This window comes from Magnolia sinica, chromosome 4 (assembly GCF_029962835.1).
Source record: "Magnolia sinica isolate HGM2019 chromosome 4, MsV1, whole genome shotgun sequence".
Lineage (NCBI taxonomy): Eukaryota > Viridiplantae > Streptophyta > Magnoliopsida > Magnoliales > Magnoliaceae > Magnolia > Magnolia sinica.
In genome coordinates, this window is record NC_080576.1 from 111,669,573 (window position 1) to 111,690,207 (window position 20,635).

Sequence of the window (20,635 nt, forward strand, 5' to 3'; positions counted from 1 at the left end):
TGCAAGAAGAGTGGACTGGACTTGATGGACCGCTATTCTCACTTTAATCACCGCCTTCAATGGCTTTGATTAGTCCATGGTCCAATGATCTAAACCATTCATCTCATGAGTTTGGTAGTGGATGGACCATGCCCTAAAAATTTACTCCACATGAAAAATCATAGCCCTTTATCTGGAGTCCGGATATAGAAGGCTGAGAAAAGAAATACAACAGCAGTTGTCCATACTCAATTGAAAAGACCTCAATGGCTAGGATCCTCCCATCTGGTACATCTTCGGGGCATGGTTGGCTGCAGCAGACCAGCAACCTGGATTGACAAACCGTGGGTCCCATTTGCAGATATTTGTAGCCGAGACATATCATCATCATCCAGCGCGACTCAGTCCAACACTCATATTAGGACTGAGAAACATGGCCCCAGGAACTACGTCTCGACTCTTGATCCGGATCGGGCCTACCGTCCGGATACTCAGTCAGGGCTATTTACAGGTCGGATCCTAGAGTTCCCAGACCTGGGCGTAGATGGGGCCCACCTCAGGTGAGCACATCTACTCTGGTGAAATCAAGGGGTGGTGGACATGATTCTTGGGCCGAGGTGGTGGACCCAACCCAGACACAAGTATCTCTGGTTTGAAACCAGGTCCAAATAGCAGAACCGAACGGAACCCAATTTCTAAACGGGTCCAATTTATTGTTCTGGTCGGCTCGGGTCCATTGGATACCTGTTGATGGGTTGCATGGTAGACATCAACGGTCCCAAATTGAGGCTCAAACCAGGGCTTGAATAGAAGATGGCAATGTATTTTAAATGAAATCAACACTTCTACCGAGGATTTCATGGGAACGAAGATAGTGTATTTTACAGTGTTTTTAAATATTTATTATTTTCGTTTGCACGTACAAATATACAGGACTAACCGAAATGGAGTTATTACAATCTACCGCTTTTTAAAATAAATCTCCCTCTCCTCGTGAACTTATGAACTTGTCGTTCCTTAGCTGCCCAACAACATTCTATCGATCAAAGTGTGCCCCACATGATGGATGGGCTAGATCAAGTGGGCCTCACCTAATGGATGACCCACATCAAAGTGAGCCCCACATATTCAACAGTCCCTTAAAAAAAACACTCATTTGAATATTTTACTAAACATATTTATTCAAATAAAAGCTTTTTTTAATTATTATTAAGAAAGAATGATTTTACCTTATGAGCTTATCATAAAATAAGTACTAGAACAAAAGGTGCTTCTCTAGATCTTATTGAATTAGACAAGAGATGCCAATAGATCTTGTTATGAGTAAATCTGAACCGAGCCGCATCAAGGTCAACTTTGACACCAATGAGCAAGGTCTCGGATTGATAAGCCTTTGACTCGAAATGAGTGTCTGACCCGAGGGCTCTTGCAGAGTTATGACACCGACCTAAGACTCAGAATGAGTCATCGCACATCCCACAAGCCGGATTTCGGAGCTACAGCAGCACGTTCGACCCGATTATGTCAACTCAGAATGCAGGAGAGTATCACCTATCCATCCACTGTTCCTCCGAGCCAAACCTCTCTACTTAACGTATCAATAATCCATTTATCCATGGGCTTGGGTTGTTAAATGATCCAAACCATGAGGTCAGTTCGAATGGGAACCTGGTCAGCGAAAGTAGTAACGCACGACTGGAATAATGCTCATAGCACGATTTTCGAGTAACTGCAGACGACCACGCACGCGTAGCCCTCGCGTGGTGGCGATGACCGTGCCGAAATTATCGGACATATTCATTGCAACCCTCAAGTATAAATACGGATTATTTCTACAGATACAGGTACGCAAATCTCGCACCCTCATTCTACTCTACACCACTTAAAACCTGGTTCTCTAGCCTAACTTAAGTATTGGAAGGTCCCCTACTTGAGCCAGGGTTGTTGAGGATTTGTGTTGCGGAATCACACAGATCTAGATCTAGGATAGCAATTCAATAGTAACAAGCAATTACAGAAGAGCACAAAGTTTTAACGTGGAAAACCCTTACGGGAAAAAACCACAGCACAAAGCGACATAAATCCGCTATGAAATAGAAATTATAAGAGAGAGGACTTACCTGATTCGAACAACCTCGAATCTCACCCTTGCTACACCCTTTGATAACCCTAGAACCATTTAGGAACTCTTGGAAAACTTTTAGAAAGCTTTAGAATACATTAGAATAACCCTAGGGACCCCTATTTATGGTTTAGGAAACTCCATTTACGCACCTAGTCCGGAAAAATCTGAAAACCGCTTCAAATTTGCGTAACCATGACTAGTTGAGCCGAGGCCTCGACTAGTCGAGGGGCTGCTTAACCGTACCCTTACGACCGGTCGAGCGGCCCGGACACCAAAAGGTGAGCTTGCTGGACTTTGAGTCGAGCGGCCTTGACCGGTTGAGTGGACCCTCGACCAGTCGAGGGGTCCACTCGACCGGTCGAGCAGCGGACAATCTTGAAGATTTTCTGAAAACAAGGGTCTCCTTTGCTTGTTGTTTTGTGCAAAACCAGGGTTCGCTCCGAGCACTCAAGGCTTAGCGAAGGGTGATCCAAATTTTGACATCAATAGATCCCTAATGCTAAAATGTGAAATTTAAATTAAAACGAATTTTCATCTTTCTTCTCTATTTTTAATTATTATTATTATTTTTTAAAATGCATATCTTTTGAAAAATGAGTTTCTTTTTAAAAAATACGGAGTTTTGTAAACTAGACATTCTGGCATAATGGTAAGAAATAAATTCAACCAGTATCACCAATCAAATTGTAAATTGTGGCACCTCAACCCAAGCCATGGTTCAAATGGAACATGCAAGCTAATCTAGACCCTTCAAATCCCCCATTAGTAATGGGCGATAGCATGGAATCGCATTAATTGGACAACCCTAACTGTACAATTGGCAGGCTATTGAATGGACAGTTAAAAAGGAAAACTGGTCAGCGATCCAAACTCATCACCCAATATCAGATGATTAAGATCAGCCAATTAGAGCCATGTACAGCCCAATTTCGAGGTTGAACGGCAACAAAAGACTCATCCCAAGAGGTGAAGACTGAATGGGATTTCAGTATACCCCTCCCACATGGACTGAGCCTCACGGCCAGCCATTAGTAGTAACCAAAAATTCATGGGTTAAATCTCACAGCCTGCCCACCAGAAGATGATATGCCATCTTCATATACCCAACTTGCCACCGAAGACTCTGGTCTTTCTGCCTATATTGAATAATCAGAGTCATCAGAGTCGCTTCTATCAACCTCACCGCCATTCATTCCTGCCTCCTACGGAGCCTCTGGCTTATGTGGGGGTGCAGCTGCAGTTTTCTCTGATGCAGTACGTGCATTCTCGTGGCCATCTTCCTCATCCTCTGCTACTTCAACATGTGAACTACATTACAAGTCCAGGAATGATGATGAAAATACAAATACATCCTCCCAAGCAACTTATATTAATTAATGAGAATTCTCACCTAAGATCAATGACACTGGAGCAATTAAAAGATCAGGAAATGAACAAAAAGATGAATTTCCATCCAAAGTATTCTCAGGACTTCAATACATAAACAAAGGGTTTTTAATAATGTCTCCATGCGGCCCCAAACATTTTTACACTACATGGGGGGACCTATTGTCGATCCAAACTGTTCATTCACTCATACAAGTAGAGCAAGCCACAGTGAAAAAATCATGCCAATCAGGTGATTCAAAACTTCCATCAATAGCATGAAAATGGACAAGTCAATATTGACCAGAAACAAAATAGGTCCAATCATCATCTCGAAACATGCTTTTCATAAATCTCACTTTGAGTTTCTTATGTTATGAAGTAACCCTTTGATTTGAAGATTCTAACCATGTGATTTATGGCTCATAAACTACGGACAAATGTAATGAATTGGCCTCAAAGAGCTATGATCAACTGTTGGTGTGTTTCTTGAACCATGGCTTGTTACTACTTGTATGAATTGATGGACGGTTTGGATTGACAATAGTACACACTACTACTTGTATGAATTGATGGCCGGTTTGGATTGACAATAGTTGACACTACTACTTGTATGAATTGATGGACGGTTTGGATCAACAATAGTATACAACATGTGCCATTTAAAAGGTTTTGAGACATTGCCAACATCCCATGATGGCCGTGAGTTAGCAAAACCCATAAATAAATAAAACAAAGCAGCAAGCCCACCCCAACTAGTTGGAATATTGATGCAAGATAATTAAACACTTGGTCTAAAAGCTCTAAATGGTAGAGCATGGTGAATTAATCCTTTTATCTCCTACTGGTTAGGACGGCGGCTAAACCCCTCGTGGCCCTACTTCACATTGGTTCCACTTCACACAGATGGGGCTTGCCTCACACGGGCTGCCCATTCCAAGTGTGCACTGCATCCCATATGCAACTTCACTCGAGCCTGGTGTGAAAATGCCCATACATTAAATATGGCTTAGATGCAATGGTGGATATGGTCGGGCTAGGCCTAGCCTTGCCTGGCACAGTACTATAAGACAGGTCCAAGCCCAACGTTGGCCTGGCACAGTAGGCCCAAGCCTGTAAAAATCTGCCGAACCCAGGTCCAACCACGCCCAACCCAGCCCAGCTGAAAATTGAACAACCTATTTTCCTCAGCAAATTTTCCTAATCCATCCATTCACCAAGTGGGCCACACAGACACTAATAAATAGACATTCAGAAAAATGAAAACCAAGGTCTACATGCAAGATACATTTGTTGCCTAACCGATGATGATTGGAGCAGCATATATGGAGGGTAAAACACGTGTGCATGTGAAGTTGGGCTAGGGTGGACTAAAATGACCTAGGCCAATGCTCACCATGAAAACTGACAGGCTCCAACATACCAGTCCCAAGCTAATAGCTAGAAACAAGATCCAAGTAACATTGGCCTATTATGATTCTAATTCAAGATGAAACTGACTAAACAATGTGCTGTCGAGTCTGTTTATACTTCTAATCCATGGCTTTTGGTTCCCACAAAATGCATGGCACAGATCTTGCACACGTGCCAAAGCATCTGCAAATTACAGCTCCAATCCATCCTCTTTATCTTTATCCACTTCAAGGAAGAAGAATGCTTGATCAGGCATGATACCTATCATCAATCATTTCATCCACCCACAAAAACATCCCATTTTATCTTTATCCACTTCAAAAAGAATGCTTGATTAGGCATGGTCTCTATCATCAATTAATCATTTCATCCACCCAAAAAAATATCCCACGCTTAGTTGGTAAGATTAAATCATTTGTTATCTTACTTAATTATGGTGTTGGTCACTCTCAATAAAAGATAATAGAAAAAAAAGCTACAGCTTTTCATATATAAAATGGAGATAAAGAGAGAAACATGGCTAGACTTCCTTCTTCCATCCATCATCTATTAGTATTCATTATAAGTATTAGGTTTATCATCGTCAATTTGTTTTGTAAGGCAGGTAATATACTCTACAACAGTGAATGTATGATGGGCTATATCGAATACCAGAATTACATTTTCAAATTGAAAAAAAACTGCAATCTTGTACTCTACGGCGTTGGCTCTCTGATATGGAGCTCAAACAGTGGCAGATTCACTATTGGTTGTGTAATGTGCATGGAAAATGATGGGAATCTTGTAATTTATGAGAGGGACGGGAAGGCAATATGGTCGAGCGCGAGCATCAGTAACACAAAGGACGGTGACTATGCTCTCATTCTTCGGAGGGACAGGAATGTGGTCATTTATGGGAGTATCTTATGGTCCACAAACACGACAGACAGTTTAGCCGTTGGGAATTGGACGACTGGAAGGTCCCCCTTCAATATTATCAGCCAAGGTGGTGATAATGCCACGGTTCAGTCCAGCAGCACCGGTGGCATTGGCCAGGGTGGTGCTAATGCCATGTCCCGACGAATGGTTCATAGGGCTCAGGCCATTTAAGGAGATTGATTGGACCATAACATGGAGTTTGTGTGAGTACGTACACACTATTTTCTTATATGCATTTATTTCGTGTGTGGCGTGAATCCCAACATGTTCCTGAAATGGATTTTTAAAAGTTCATTTTGAAATGTGTTGGATTCGGCCACAAGTTGGGAAGTGCTTGTTTTTTTGTGAGGTTTTGTTGGTTGGTGTGCCATGCACTGGAAATTATAAAACGGCTTACTTACAAGGCAAATTTCTGGCGTTGGCAGATTATACATGCGCGTGAGCAACTTCCACTACACCGTGTATCGACCACCGGATGGTTGGATTAGGCTGATATTTTTGTGTTTTCAGTTCATCCGAGTAGGAATGACCTTATTAAGGGTATGGATGGAATATGAACATGAGGGTGGACCACAGGGAGGCTTCAATGGCAGGCAGGGCTTTTTCATGTCGTGCGGGCCACTTGACTTTTGGATCTACGTTATTTTTGGTCCCATGTCCTCACATGATCTGGAAAAACGTATGAATGGAGTGGATTTCTCACAAAGATCATGGTGGGCCCCAGCTAGGTTTCCGTCGCAAGATTCGCAGGCAATCCGTGTGTGTCAGGAGTGTTCTTAGCAAGAGTGATCCCTCACGTTTGGATCGCATGGTTGTCACCGTACAATCTGGATATGTGGGCCCACCCAAGACTATTCATTTTCACAGTAGAATCATTCAGATCTACAACTCAGGTGACACACTACAGGGAGCAATGTTTAATCATGCCCAAAAACAAATATATTGATATGGTGTGGCCCACATGAGTTCTCTAATTGGATGATTTTTGGTGGGGCCCTTGATCGAGGTGGGGATCATCTGATGGCTGGATTGAATCGGATATACACAACTTGGTGGACTGCACATTCCATTTTGAAGTTTCTATGATGGAGGCCCTCCCCCAATGTCTTCCATTGTCATCTTTGGTGCAGCCCAACTGACTTAAGGAAAAAGTAGGATTTCGAATCAGGCCTAACATGAGGGACACATGTGATGGATGGTTTGGATAGCATGAGGACTACGGCCTACCCCGCTAGTCTCCAATGGGAACAGGCGGAAGCTTTGAGTGGCCACCATGATGTATGGGTCTTATCCACACCATCTATCCATTTTTCGGTATCATTTTATGGTAGAAGAGTAAATATAAGGCAGATCCAAGGCTCAATTGTACTACAAAATGGGGATTAAAATCTTATCGTTGAAAACTTACTGAGGCCCCGAAAGTTTTAGATGGAGCTGATATTTGTGTTTTCTCTTCATCCAAGTCCATGTAGCGTTATGAATAGGTTTGATGGCAAATAAACATCACGGTGGCCCCTAGAAAAGCTTCAATGGGGAGAATCATTATAACTGCTTCTTCCTGTGGTGCGGTCCAGTTGAGCCTAGGATCTGCCTCATTTTTGGGTTCCTATCCTAAAATGATACGGAAAAATGGATGGACGGTGTGGATAAGACCCATACATTAAGGTGGCTACTCAAAGCTCCTGCCCGTTCCCCGATGAGACTCACAAAGCTCCAACTTAATCAGCACCGTTCGGACGTATGTGATCATTCCCCGCTGACTCACAGACGCAAGAAGTGTTAGAAGATGGGTGGGGCTTACTTTGATGTTTGTGAGAAATCCATACCATCCATACGTTTTTCCAGCTCATGTTAGGAAATCAGTCCAAAATTGAGACAGATCTAAAACTCAAATGGGCCACACAACAGGAAAAGATGGGGAGGGAAATTTCTTCCGTTGAAATCTTTCTTCACCCCACTGTAGTGTTTATATATCATCCAAACTGCTCATAAGGTCATCATTGTCACTTAAATGAATTTAAAAAGCAAAAATATTAGCATGATCCAAGACTTTTGTCGCCTCATAAATGTTTCAACGGTATGCATTCAATTCCCACTTTTTCCTGTCGTGCGGCCCATCCGCCACATTTTTGGGGCTAATTTTCTAACATGAGCCATAGCCAATGGACCCGGTGGATTTCTTGCAACCATCACGCTGGTGGGCCCTATCGAGAATTGCAAGCAATCCTCATCCGGCCAAGTGGTCATGTAGGTTTCTATGTGATCACCTGGACCATTGGACTATCGGAAAGTATGGGTCCATCGTGGATTGAATGTAACCTCAATATTAGCATTTTCATGCCCTTTTTATTGTACGGCCTTGATTATCATGGTTATTATGTGGCTCGCGTGCAATCTGTCGATGAGTACTACTATCCAACCGTCTATGTTAATCAATAGTCATTCTGAAACCATAGTAACTGTTCAAAATTCACCGTGAAACTAACTAGTTCAGTTACACCGTTGAGGAAGACTTGGATACTTAGGTCAACTGTGATGGATGATACATAGGACGCGGATTGGTTGATGATCCCAACACCAGCCAGCCACTTGGTGTCAAAGCATTGTGGGCCGTGTGTTTTATGGGTTGTTTTACTTGGCATGTAAGCATTCGAGGAATTAAAGTGGATAATGCAATGTGCACTGAAATCAATGCAAATTCTATCTTGAAGCACGACTAACAAGAATATGTATGTGTCTAGTATAAGGGATCGTATCCTATCAAAAATACATATAGCTTTAAAATACGAAATGTCAAAGCTCAAAATATCATCGCTGACCCTAAAGCAACCTATGGTGGCCTGCTTAGTCCACGAATGTCTCACATAGCGCGTCAAACTTTGGGGTACCTGCATTTATGATAGGGGTCTAGTTGGTGTTTTAAAATACCATCTTAGGGTGAGAGTGAGTAATCAACTTAGTGGTTCCATTAACATCAAGTTACACATATTATCAATTCCACAAGAACAATTAATGATAAAGCAACAGAAACATTCAGTTCCTAGATACGCTTATTAATGCATATGCGTACTATTATGAGATGATGCATGCCCTCACAATCCGACACTCCCTCATAGCGACTCCGACGTCACATTCACAAATGCTAAACTTTCTCATCATGCGACCACAACGCCCAAGTCATTACAACATATATTAATGCGATGTGATAAATAATTATGTTAGTCGAGTATTTAATTAAATCTGTTCATCCAGTACGAAGGGGATGCTGAAATTCCTCCGCTTAATCAATGACGATAATCCGATCACTAGGCCTAGGGCAGCCGTAGCATCCCTGTACCTGCGATCCTTGATCTGTCTGAGTTCGTCACTCATAGCTAAATTCATACGATTGGCAAGATTGTGAACCAAATTTCTCAGGTCACTACGGGGAGCCTCATCACGCTAGCGTATGCCGACAATGTGGACATAGTGTCCCATACTACCATGCCTGGTTCCCGATGCTTGGGGATCGTATCACTAACAGTCATGAGTGGGCCTCTCTAAGGCGTGCGGTGCATCAGATTCAGGTGGGTGTGATCAAACGTGGTGGACACATATGGTTGGTTAGCTAGTAGACTAGTTCGGCTAACTCAAGCGAACTCCGGCGCAACCAACACTGGGTGCATGCATCCAGTGTAGTCTGACTACTGTCGGTTATCTGTGTAGTCTTACTACTGTCGATTCTAATATTTAGAAAAGGAAATGACACTTCAAACTATTGAAATACCTTCTGAATTTGATTTGGAATCTCCTCAGTAAGCTTAGATCTTGCCTAAGAAGATAGGAGTTTCCAAATAGTTTGATCAAGGTTGGATAAATGGTATGGTAATGAGATTTGAAGTGTCATATCCTTTTCTAAATATCAGAACAATTAGCCGCACATCTCTTCACCAATCTACCAACTTGCTGATACATGGTCCACATTGGGGAGGGCACAATCAGTTAATCATCCAAATGCCAAATGCCCTGTATTTAGTGTGGAGCGCACCAAGGTGTGTTCACCTCATCCAATCCATGCATCATGTGCTTAATCCTACTGAGAATTGTTTATGACATCCAATCCATACACAAGGCGTAACCAAAATAATAGTAGTATATCGCAATTAGCCCGATCCGACCATCACCTGGATTCCACCAATTGAACTGGTTTACATATAGGCATCTATTAGGGCTTAATGGTGGTTTGTGTAGGCCACCTAACTCATGAATCAGGTGCCGCCTACCATCATTATGGAATGTCCCAGAGAAATTAGCTAGTCCAGCCATCAGTTGGGCTCCAAGAAAGTTTGTGTTTCGATCAGCTTTACATCTGGGTTCATGTTCTAACATTTAGAGCTGACACAACTAATGAATTGAGTGGATGTCACATGCGCACCACGATGCCCCACCAGAACTTTTTTTTAAAAATATCTCATTAATCTTAAATAGCTTGACAACGAACATGTATCTCAAATTAAGAATTAATTATCTCTTATATATAAAAAAATGAAAAAATAATAAAGCATGTGTTTCTAAGTATTAAGGTAAAAAATCTGCAAAAAAGAAAAACAAAAAAGAAATTTCTACACCAAACATTTCCACTGTCCAGCGACGCTGGAAATGAGCGAACTAGCCATTTGCCCATAAGCCTCTTGGGTGAGATGAACGCCGTCCCAATGGATGTATTTTTCAGGGTTAGGGCACACCGGAACACCTTGCATACCACACATACTAACGAGATTGAAGTTGTAAGTGCCACCAATTCCACAACACGCTTTCAACAAACTATTCGACTCGAATCCTGGTCATGAACATTAGAAAGAAATCCTTAGTGATTGTTATCAAAATGAAATCATAAGAGCTAGACTGCTATCTGCTATGCGGCTAGGTTGCTAATGTTATCTGCATGAGATGAATTAGTGGGACGTGACTTGCACTTACCTTTATCTGAAGCATGTTTAATGATCCCCATTAGTGTATTGTAGTAATCGGCATATGCTATCAAAATGTGAGGGAATTCCTCTTTAAGCTCTTGGATGGCTTGCTGGAGTTGACGGTTATGGGACATTGCGAAGTCATTGAAGTGTCTTAGACAATTGTTTTCATCGTACGATGCTGGGTCATCGCTGCGGAATACTGTGAGGTAGATCGGTATGCAGCCGATCGGGAAATTCCCGGGGATGACAAGATGAACAGCACCGGCGTCGATGAGTTGCTGGATTCATCATCACCATAAGAAAAAATAAATAAATCATAACTATAATCAGAAATAATTTAATGGTCAATCTGTCCTCATACATACTTCAAAGGTCGGTTTCAAAGTTTTTGGCACAAAAATGCATGATAGTGATTGTTCATCTGGTGGGCCTATGATAGCATGGGGACGTAGACCTTTTTTCAACCAATTAATCTAGATGGTGGGTCCCATGCAATACATAGCTATGATGTTCTACATGTTTGAACATTGGTACCGAGACAAAGAAAAAGGAAACTTACACTAGCAACATCCTTGATCTTGTGGACCACATTAGGCACAAAGGTTGTAACCTCTTTAATGGATTTTCCTTGTAGGAAAGCATAGTTGTAGTCGTTTCCACCAATCTCTCCCACCAAAAACAGTGCTTTCTCCAGCAGCTCATTTTCACATACTGCGGGCCCACCAAAAAAAAGTGTTAGAACACTAATTGATCAGATACAAGATGGGCCACACCATGATCACCTGCTACGAAAACCAAGTTATTCATTGAGTGGGCAACACCAGTACACTAAGTCATACCAATGTCCATTGTTGCAATATGAGAAATAATCTAGTGCTCTTGGAATTCCTGTCCATTGGTTGATTCTTACATCTAATCAATCATCTACAAAATGGACGGTTGAAATTGTTTAAGGAAAAATTGACCCAATCTGCAATTTTAGCCATTTAGTTGTTGGGGCTCGTCTTTTTCTTTTGAAGATGAACCTATATTAGAGAATCGTAATCATCCTATCCACGGGTTTGAAACGGATGGCTTAGAGAATGAAGGCCAGTTTATGGATGTATCCTATCATTCTGATCCATGTAAACGGTATTTTTTGTAAAGTAGCCCATGAAATGTACAGTGAACCTTATGGACGGTCCGGATCAATCAATTGGCTGTCAATGATCCAGATGCAACTAGGAGCACCACTATAATAGTGCTCTGCGCGTACCGGATCATTTCTCGTGCAAAATTAAGGGTGCATTTGGTTGCACCAAATATCATGAAATATTTCATCATTAATCATTAATCAGTTTAATTTAGTGAAAAATTTCATGACGTGTGTTGAAAGTTGGTGCAACCAAACGGCCGGATTCTAACAAGTATGATATGATAGATGGCCCCACATTATTCTATAGTATAGACATGCGTTTTCAGTTCTGACAAGTGGGGCCCATGATTCGACAATCAAGACCATTGGTCTTTCGAGTCCCACCTTTAATGGATCTTGTACCCAAAATCTCCTAGATTGGAAAAGTGTGGCGGCCATCCGATATTAGGATGTTTGCCGTTGAATATGGACCGTTGTTCAATAGGCCACAGATCTAAAAGATGGAAGATATTTTTGAGGCCGTCCATCTTGGGTAAGATTTCGAAGCCCAATCAATTAGGGCCCGGGCGTGGATTTTACAAAATTTTATACTATTAATACTCAAATCAATGATTATAACAGGCCTATTCTATTTATGTCCTTAATACTTGGGTCATACAATCTAATATGCGACGGGTCCAACAAGCAAATACTCTGGATCAGTGGAACATGGGCCTCACTTGCACAAACTGAAACAGGGTTATATAATAGCAATTAAAATGAATTTAATGTGAAATCACAGATCATCATTGATCTTACCAATTTGTGAGAAACAGACAGAGTTGAGGTAGGCCTTAAACCAGTTGAGCTGGACTTCAAGGGAACTGTTTGTATTAAGCGTATGAACGCCATGGTCCAACCAAAAGGACGGCCGGAGTGCTGTGGCTCCTGCTACTGCAAAATTAACTCCGTTACCGAATGATGCGTGGCTTTGAAGGAATGGGTTGAGAAATGGAAGCTCTAACCACCTTGCTGTAAATTTAAAAAAAAAAAAAAAAAAATTAAAAAGGAAAAAAACCATTTGAATGAGCATGAGAAAAAAATATGTGATTGGTGGGCCAGTCCATGGCGTGCATTCATGGCCGTTTATTAAACTGTGGCCACACATTGGTGGGTCCAAGTGGGCCCACCTCTGATCCAGGCATGAATTCTTCTACGCACATCGGTGGATCCAAGTGGGCCCACCTTTTTTAATCCAGGCATGAATTCCACAGGTTGGATTCTACACACATTGGTGGATCCCACGCGCAACCCTTGGGGGCATTAGTTAACGGTTCTGATCACCTTACATAAACCCCACTTATCAAAGACCTAACTATTCTAAACAATGCACTGCATCTCCCCTAATGAGTCCACTAGATGAAGAGTCCAGATCACACGGTTCATAGGTCGGTCTCATCTATGGTAGAGATTCGGTGGACCACACTAGTTGGCCGTACATCCTCTTTTTTTCAATGGTTGGGCTGGCTACCTAAACCTGGTCTAGTGTTTGAAAATCCCACCAAAAAACATATATCCAAGAGTCAAAACCAACACTATCTGCAAGTGGGGCTCACAGTTTAGTGTTCTTGAAAGTTCATATGATGAGACCCACTAGGGATGGACAGTCTCCCAGATTGGAAGATCTTAGCCATCAAATCTTTTGACTCTTTCAAGTTGGGTTGCCTACACTACATTCCATCATATGATTCCTCCTAAAACCTGATAGAAAATCCAATTTATTGGATAAAGCTCATATGCCAAAGAGAATTTTGAGAAGTTATATTATTCTCGTCCTAAGATTCTACTAAATGATTCTGACTCTTTATTTAATGGGCCCCAAAGTGGATGGACCATGGCTACAAATCTACTAAGTGGGATAATCCCAACCCTTCAATTGACCTTAATGAGAGGAATACAACAACAATAACAACAAAAATAAAATATTGGACGTTTATGATCTTCCCATCAAAAAAAATTTTAATTGTCATGTGCGGCGCCTATCAGAATAACAATCAGGACCACTAAACCATGAACCCAACTCGTTAAAAAAATAAAACAATGGAAGATAATTTTCAATACCGAAGAAGTCGACCATGAGCAGCCCGTTTGAGCATCTGCCGGTGGGTTTGTGGAAGTACGTTTCGCCATACGGAAGTTTAGCTATGGGCGAAAAGGTGCCGAGATTGTCTTCATGAATAAGGTTTCCAGTATCTGAGATCGAGTCGCCGAAATTATATATGGCTTGAAAGTTACAATCTATAGCTTGAGCAGCACATGAAAGGTTTAGAAGAAAAATAACGCTGAATGTAAATAGAATCAATGAGAGGAATTGGTTGCCAGGTGCATCCATTGTAGGAGAAGAGGAGCTAACAGATGTTTCTAACGAAGAGGAGAAGCTATGAGTACGTTGAAAGAGTACTGTATTTATACAGAAGGGAGAGGGCTTGTTGTTTGGGTTGGTACAGGAGTCTTTTTAGGAAACGAAGGAGGCAGCTTTCGCAGGAAGTTCCTACGCTGGGAACCAGGTGGGGCCCACTGTGATGTTTCGAGAAATCATCCCCGTCCATCCGTTTTTTAAATTCATTTTAGGATGTGATGCCAAAAATGAACACCATCCAATGCTCAAGTGGACCGAAAACGTGATAATTGAACATACATAGTTGAAATATTCATGGGGCCACAGTAGTTTTGAATCATGCTAATATTTTTGTTTTCAGTTAATCCCAATTGAAATGACGTTATTAACGGCATAGATGGCATATAAACATCACAGTTGAACTTAGGGAGGTTTCAATGGTAGGAATTTTCCAAACCATCTTTTCCTTTATTACGGCCCACCTGAGCATTGGACACAGTAAATGAAAAAAAAAAAAAACCGGATGGATGAGGATGATTTCTCAAAAACATCACAGTGGGCCTCACCTGAGTTACGCAGGAACTCACTGCGGAAGGCTTTCGCAGGAAATCCGCTTCCGGAAACGAATTCGCTACTCCCCTGCCAGCGGGACGGTCGGTGTTCTGAGTGCCCACCATGATGTATGTGTTTCATCCATGCCGTCCATTGATTTTTATAGGTCATTTTATGGTATTAGACCAAAATTTAGGTATATATCAATCTCAAGTGTACTACATTATAGGAAATTGTTTTGAATGAACAATGAAGTTGGGGGCCATAAAAGTTTTGGATCAAACTGATATTCTTCTTCTTCTTTTTTTTTCCCCTTCAACTGCGTCTGTATGACCTAATAAACAGATTGGATGTCAAATAAAAATTACGTCCTGCCTTAGGAGGATTTTAATGGTGGATATCCTATCACTATTGTTTACCTGTGGTGTGGTCCACATGATATTTATATCCCTCTAATTTATGATATGAAACCTAAAATGATCTGTAAAAGTGAATGAACGGGATGGATTAAACATATACATCATTGTGAGGCCCACAGATCACCCACTATCTGCCACGGGCTGGTGGCAGGGGAGTAGCCGATCGGTTCTCGTAGTTTTGTACGCGCCATACCTCTGCTCGGACGGTAATCCGTCCGTCAGGGCTATGTGGGGCCACGTGAATTAATTTATTTTATCCACGCCTTTCATTGCTTTTATCAGATCAGTTTAATCTATTATGTTAAAAATGAAGCAGCTACACAGCTGCATTGGAGGAAGCTGCAATGATAATGACACTAACTGTCGAAACCTTTCTAAGGGCCACCGTGATGTTTTCCTACCGTTCAACCTATTCATAAAGTATTGTAGATTTTGGTGAAGTGAAAACAAAAACATCAGCTTGATATGAAACTTCTCCAGCTCCCAATAAGTGAAAATTCAATCCACACTTTGTGGTCCACCTAAGAACAGTATCCGCATTAATTTTTAGTTCACACGATTAAAATGATTTGAAAAAAAATAATGAACGGCACGGATAAATTACTTATATCGTGATGGGCCCACATAACCCAGGCCGGGTGGATTACCGTCCCGGCGGAGGTAGGACGCAATCCGCGTCCGTTTTTACGGCGTCATCGACTCATGGTAGGACGCGGATTTCCTGCGAAATACTTTGCATGAAGTTCCAGCACAAGGATGCTGGGTGGGGTCCACCTAGATGCTTTTGAGAAATCTTCCCCGTTCATACGCTTTTTGAGCTCATTTTAGGGCATGCGACCAAAACTGATGTGTATCCAAAACTTATGTGGGTCACACGAGAAGAAACAGCGGATATTCTATGTGAATCGTTGAAACATTCTTAGGGCATAAAATTTTTGTGTAAGGATTTTTTTATTTTTTTTATTTTTGATATTTTCACTTAATCCCAGTGGCAACGACCTTGTAAACGGTTTAGATGGCATATAAACATCAAGGTGGAGCGGTAGGAATTTCTTTCCCCAATTTTTCCTCACGTGTGACCAAACATAGTTTGAGATCACCTCATTTTTCGTCTCATTTCCTAAGATGAGCATTCAAAATAGATGGACGGGTTGGATTTCTCATAAACATCTCTGTGGGCCCCATTCGAATCCTTGTGGAGGAACTTTACTCTAGCAGGAAATCCGCGTGATGGTATGAGTAGGACGCGTATGGCTGCCCACCATGATGTTTGCTAGAAATCCACACAGTTCATCCATTTTTCTAGATAATATTAGGACATGGGCTAAATTTAAGTACATCAAAAACTTAAGTGGGCCGCATGATACGGAAAAGCGTGGATTGAACTTTTACTGTTGAAACATTTGTGGGGCCACCGAGGCTCTGAATCAGGCTAACATTTTTGTCTTTACAGTTCATCCGAGTAGGAATGACCTTATGAACGGTATGGATGGAATGTGAACATGACGGTGGACCATAGGAAGGCTTCAATGGTAGGCATTTCCCTACCTACTTTTTCTTATCTTGCGGGCCACTTGAGTTTTGGATCTAAATTACTTTTTGTCCCATGTCCTCACATGATATGGAAAAATGTATGAATGGAACGGATTTCCACAAATATCACGGTGGGCCCTAGCTAGCTTCCCCTCATATGATTCATAGGCAATTCATGTCAGGAGTGTGGTGATCACGTACGTAGGTTCGGATGGCATGGTTATTATTGTACAATTGGGATATATTGGCTCACCCATGATGTTTATTTGGAATCTTAACTATGCATCTTGTGAGACTACTTATTTTCACTATAAAATCGTCAAGATCTACAACTCAGGTGGGATACACTATAGGGAGCAATGTGTAATCATGCCCAAAACTTATATATTAACGTGGTGTAGCCCACATGAGTTCTCTAATTAGATTATTTTTTGTGGGGGCTTGATCCTGGTGGAGATCATTTAATGGCTGGATTGGATTGGATATACACAACTTGGTGGACTTTACATTCCATTTGGAAGTTTATATGATGGTAGTCCATTTCCCAATGTCTTTCATTGTCATCTTTGGTTTAGCCCAACTGACCTAAGGATATAGCTGGATTTGGGATCAAGGCCTAACATGGGGGACACATGTGATGGAAGGTTTGTATGGAACTCACGAGGGACGCGGATTGCATCCTACCCCTTCCGGTCTTCGGATGGAAACAGGGTGTAGGAGCTTTGACTGGCCACCATGATGTATAGGTCTCATCGACATGGTCCACACATTTTTTTGTATCATTTTAGGGTATAAGCTTAAAAATGAAGCACATCCAAGGCTCAAGTGGACTACAAAATGGGATTCAAATTTTACCGTTGATAACTTCTTAGGGCCGCAAAAGTTGTAGATGGTGCTATATTTGTGTTTTCTCTTCATCCAGGTTTATGTAACTTTATGAATAAGTTGGATAGCATATAAACATCACGGTGGGCCTTGGAAAAGTTTCAACGGTGAGAATCATTATCACCGTTGCTTCCTGTGGTGTGGTCCACTTGAGCCTAGGATCGGCCTCATTTTTGGGCTCATACCCTAAAATAATATGGAAAAATGAATGGACGGTGTAGATAAGATCCATATATCACGGTGGCCACTCAAAGCACGGGCCAATCCCCGGTGAGACTCGCAAAGCTCCAACATATGGTAATGATAATTCCCCGCTTACTTATGGACGGACGCAAGAAGTGTTGGAAGATGGGTGGGGCCAATTGTGATGTTTGTTAGAAATCCATACCTTCCATCCATTTTTCCAGCTCATGTTAGGAAATCAACACAAAACTAAGACATATCTAAAACTCAAGTGGGCCACATGATCAGAAAAGTTGGGGAGGAAAATTACTTCGGTTGAAATCTTCCTTCAGGCCAATGTGATATTTTTATATGTACGTGAGGTCATTGTCACTGAAATGAATTTAAAAAGCAAAAGTATTAGTCCGATCCAAAACTTTTGTGGCCTCACAAATGTTTCAACCATAAGTGTTCAATTCCCACTATTTCCTGTCACGTGGCCCACTTGAGTTTTGGATACGCTGCATTTTTAGGGCTAATTTTCTAACATAAGCTGGCAAAACCAATGGACCTAGTGGATTTCTCGCAAACAAACAACATGGTGGTGGGCGCCATTGAGTGTCGCAAGCAATCCTGATCCGCCCAAGTGGCCTTGTAGGTTCATATGTGATCACGTGTACCATTGGAAAGCATGGGTCTACCGGATTAAATGTAACCCCAATATTAGCATTTTCATGCCCTTTTTATTGTACGGCCATGATTATCATGGTTATTATGTGGCTCGCGTGCAATATTCTACCGTTGACCACTGCTGCCTAAAGGTCTATGTTAATCGATGATCATTCCGAGAAACTATAGTCAGTGTTCAAATTTCACTGTGAAACTAACTAGTTTGTACATAGGACAAGGAATCTGGGAAACAGTTACACAGTTGAGGAAGACTTGGATACTCAGGTTGACTGTGATGATGATATGTTGTATGCATTTTGGCTGATGACCCCAACACCAGCCAACCACCTGGTGTTAAAGCACTGTGGGTGAACCATTATGTGTGTTTTTTTGTAACATTGTATGTGTTTTGGTACCTTCACGAAAGAGCAAGATCAATTTCACTTAAGTTTTGGATTTTTGTATAGGGGATTTGCACGTTTCATTCGCTTTAATTTTTTGCTCAAGTTGAGTGATTCACTTTCTTGGTTTGTCACACGCGATGGGCCTCAAGACTAGTGAGGTGGACAATACTCTATCATTTTGGACTTAACGGAACTACGATGAGCGGTCTAAATCATTTTGGTACGTCAGGATGATTTTTGGGAGAGACAACCCCTGAGGTCTGCTTCGGGTTCTAGTCTTACTTAGGTTTAGCTATGTTTGCGGTGCGATCACCTCATGATTTGTGAAACTTGCCGTTCAACCTTGTCTGTCTTTCCTTAGTTTATGGGGCAACTGCCAAGCTTGCCCCATGTAGTCTGCTTGGCACGGTCCTAGGGAGTCTCCGCTGGTGGATGCCTTAGGATCATGCATCATTTGGCTCAGGGGTTACAGTTTTATCCACCTTGTCCATCCATATAATTGTTGGCTCCTTTTAGGGCCTAAGCCAGCTAGCTGGTGTCAAAGCTTTGTAGGCCGCATGATGATGTGTGTTTTATTCACGCCGTCTGTCCATTTTGCTAGCTCCTTTCAGGGCATAATCCCAAAATTCAAGCATATCCAAAGCTCCAATGGACCACACCACCAATCAAGCCCACACTTCAGGTTGGATGACAAACAAACAATGCAGACTGCTGCCAATAATGTTGTTTCTCGTCCATTTCGAATATGGGTGGCAATGGGTTGGCCAGTCCATCAGGTCTGTCCTTTTATGGAACTGTCTCAGATGATAGCTGGATTCCTAGGCCCTTTGGGTCTTGAAGTGGGCCTTGATTGGTAATCGGGTGATGGGCCAAGCATGGTCATAATGGACATTCTGACATGTTGATCAATGTGGAACTAACCAATGAATATCCATGTTGGAGTTGAGCACAGTACAATAGAGAAGGAAATTATCATGTTGTGATGTGGATATGTTTATATAAAGAATGACCGATAATTATCTAATGGAGATGAAGAAAGAGAATTGCGTTAGAAAATTTAATACACAACGGAGGATAGAATAAAACGATCAGATCTATCAGGTTCAAGGCTCGACTTGAATAATCGATTTCTCAAGACAGATTTGCTATCCTTTTTCTGAAAATTTTAGCAAGTGCAAACGAAGAAAATCTGCAAATTGTCTTCAGGATACAATGAACTCTCAATCCGTTTTTCAACACGAAAATTTGCACATTTAAGTGTTGAACAGATCTCTAGTTTTGACACTGATATGCCTTAAGACGTTCAGAAAATATTCAGCAAAAGATTACATCGAGAGTAATTGTACAGAAGATGATATAATATCAAGGATTAAGAGTATCTGTACTTCTGGATTATAGTATCCAGGATTTATATCAACTGAAAAGTCATGAATTTCTTCCTGAAGAGGTGCTTAAGAGCCTCTTCAAGAAATCCATACCCATTCACAGCAAATTATTGCCTTTCCATAAAAGGATATGGCTCTATGTCATATGGCAGTTATTTCTGTACCCATTCAAACAGGAGCAGTTATTCCAATAGAAAAAACTGTATCCACATAAGCGACACATGGCATAGGTGTCACATGTACAATCATGTCACAATTACTCTCAATTAGCAAAAAAGGTAATAAAACATCAGGGTACCATTGCCCAAAAAATTGAACCGTGTGCCAAAAAAACTAAGGCTCTAACTAAGGTTCTTATT

General features: G+C 41.5%; 2 protein-coding genes across 2 annotated transcripts; one reads left to right on the forward strand and one right to left on the reverse strand.

Annotated features, from left to right (window-relative positions):
* The first annotated feature begins 5,644 nt into the window (after nucleotides 1-5,644).
* Nucleotides 5,645-5,971, forward strand: LOC131244289 (uncharacterized). Its single transcript, XM_058243923.1, has one exon. It carries the CDS (start codon nucleotides 5,645-5,647, stop codon nucleotides 5,969-5,971), a length of 327 nt encoding a protein of 108 aa, XP_058099906.1.
* A 6,694-nt stretch (nucleotides 5,972-12,665) lies between these two features.
* LOC131244290 (acetylajmalan esterase-like) lies at nucleotides 12,666-14,263 on the reverse strand. Its single transcript, XM_058243924.1, has 2 exons — nucleotides 13,991-14,263; nucleotides 12,666-12,901 (listed from the first exon to the last, which is right to left on the reverse strand). The coding sequence occupies exons 1-2, from the start codon at nucleotides 14,259-14,261 to the stop codon at nucleotides 12,666-12,668; spliced, it is 507 nt and encodes a 168-aa protein (XP_058099907.1). The 5' UTR covers nucleotides 14,262-14,263.
* Between the last annotated feature and the right edge of the window lie 6,372 nt (nucleotides 14,264-20,635).

Coding starts and splice junctions, on each gene's coding strand:
- LOC131244290 (XM_058243924.1), bottom strand. CDS start 14,261: ATGGATGCACCTGGCAACCAATTCCTCTCATTGATTCTATTTACATTC. Junction 12,902..13,990: donor GCTCATGGTCGACTTCTTCG/GTATTGAAAATT, acceptor TTAAATTTACAG/CAAGGTGGTTAGAGCTTCCA.
- LOC131244289 (XM_058243923.1), top strand. CDS start 5,645: ATGGAAAATGATGGGAATCTTGTAATTTATGAGAGGGACGGGAAGGCA.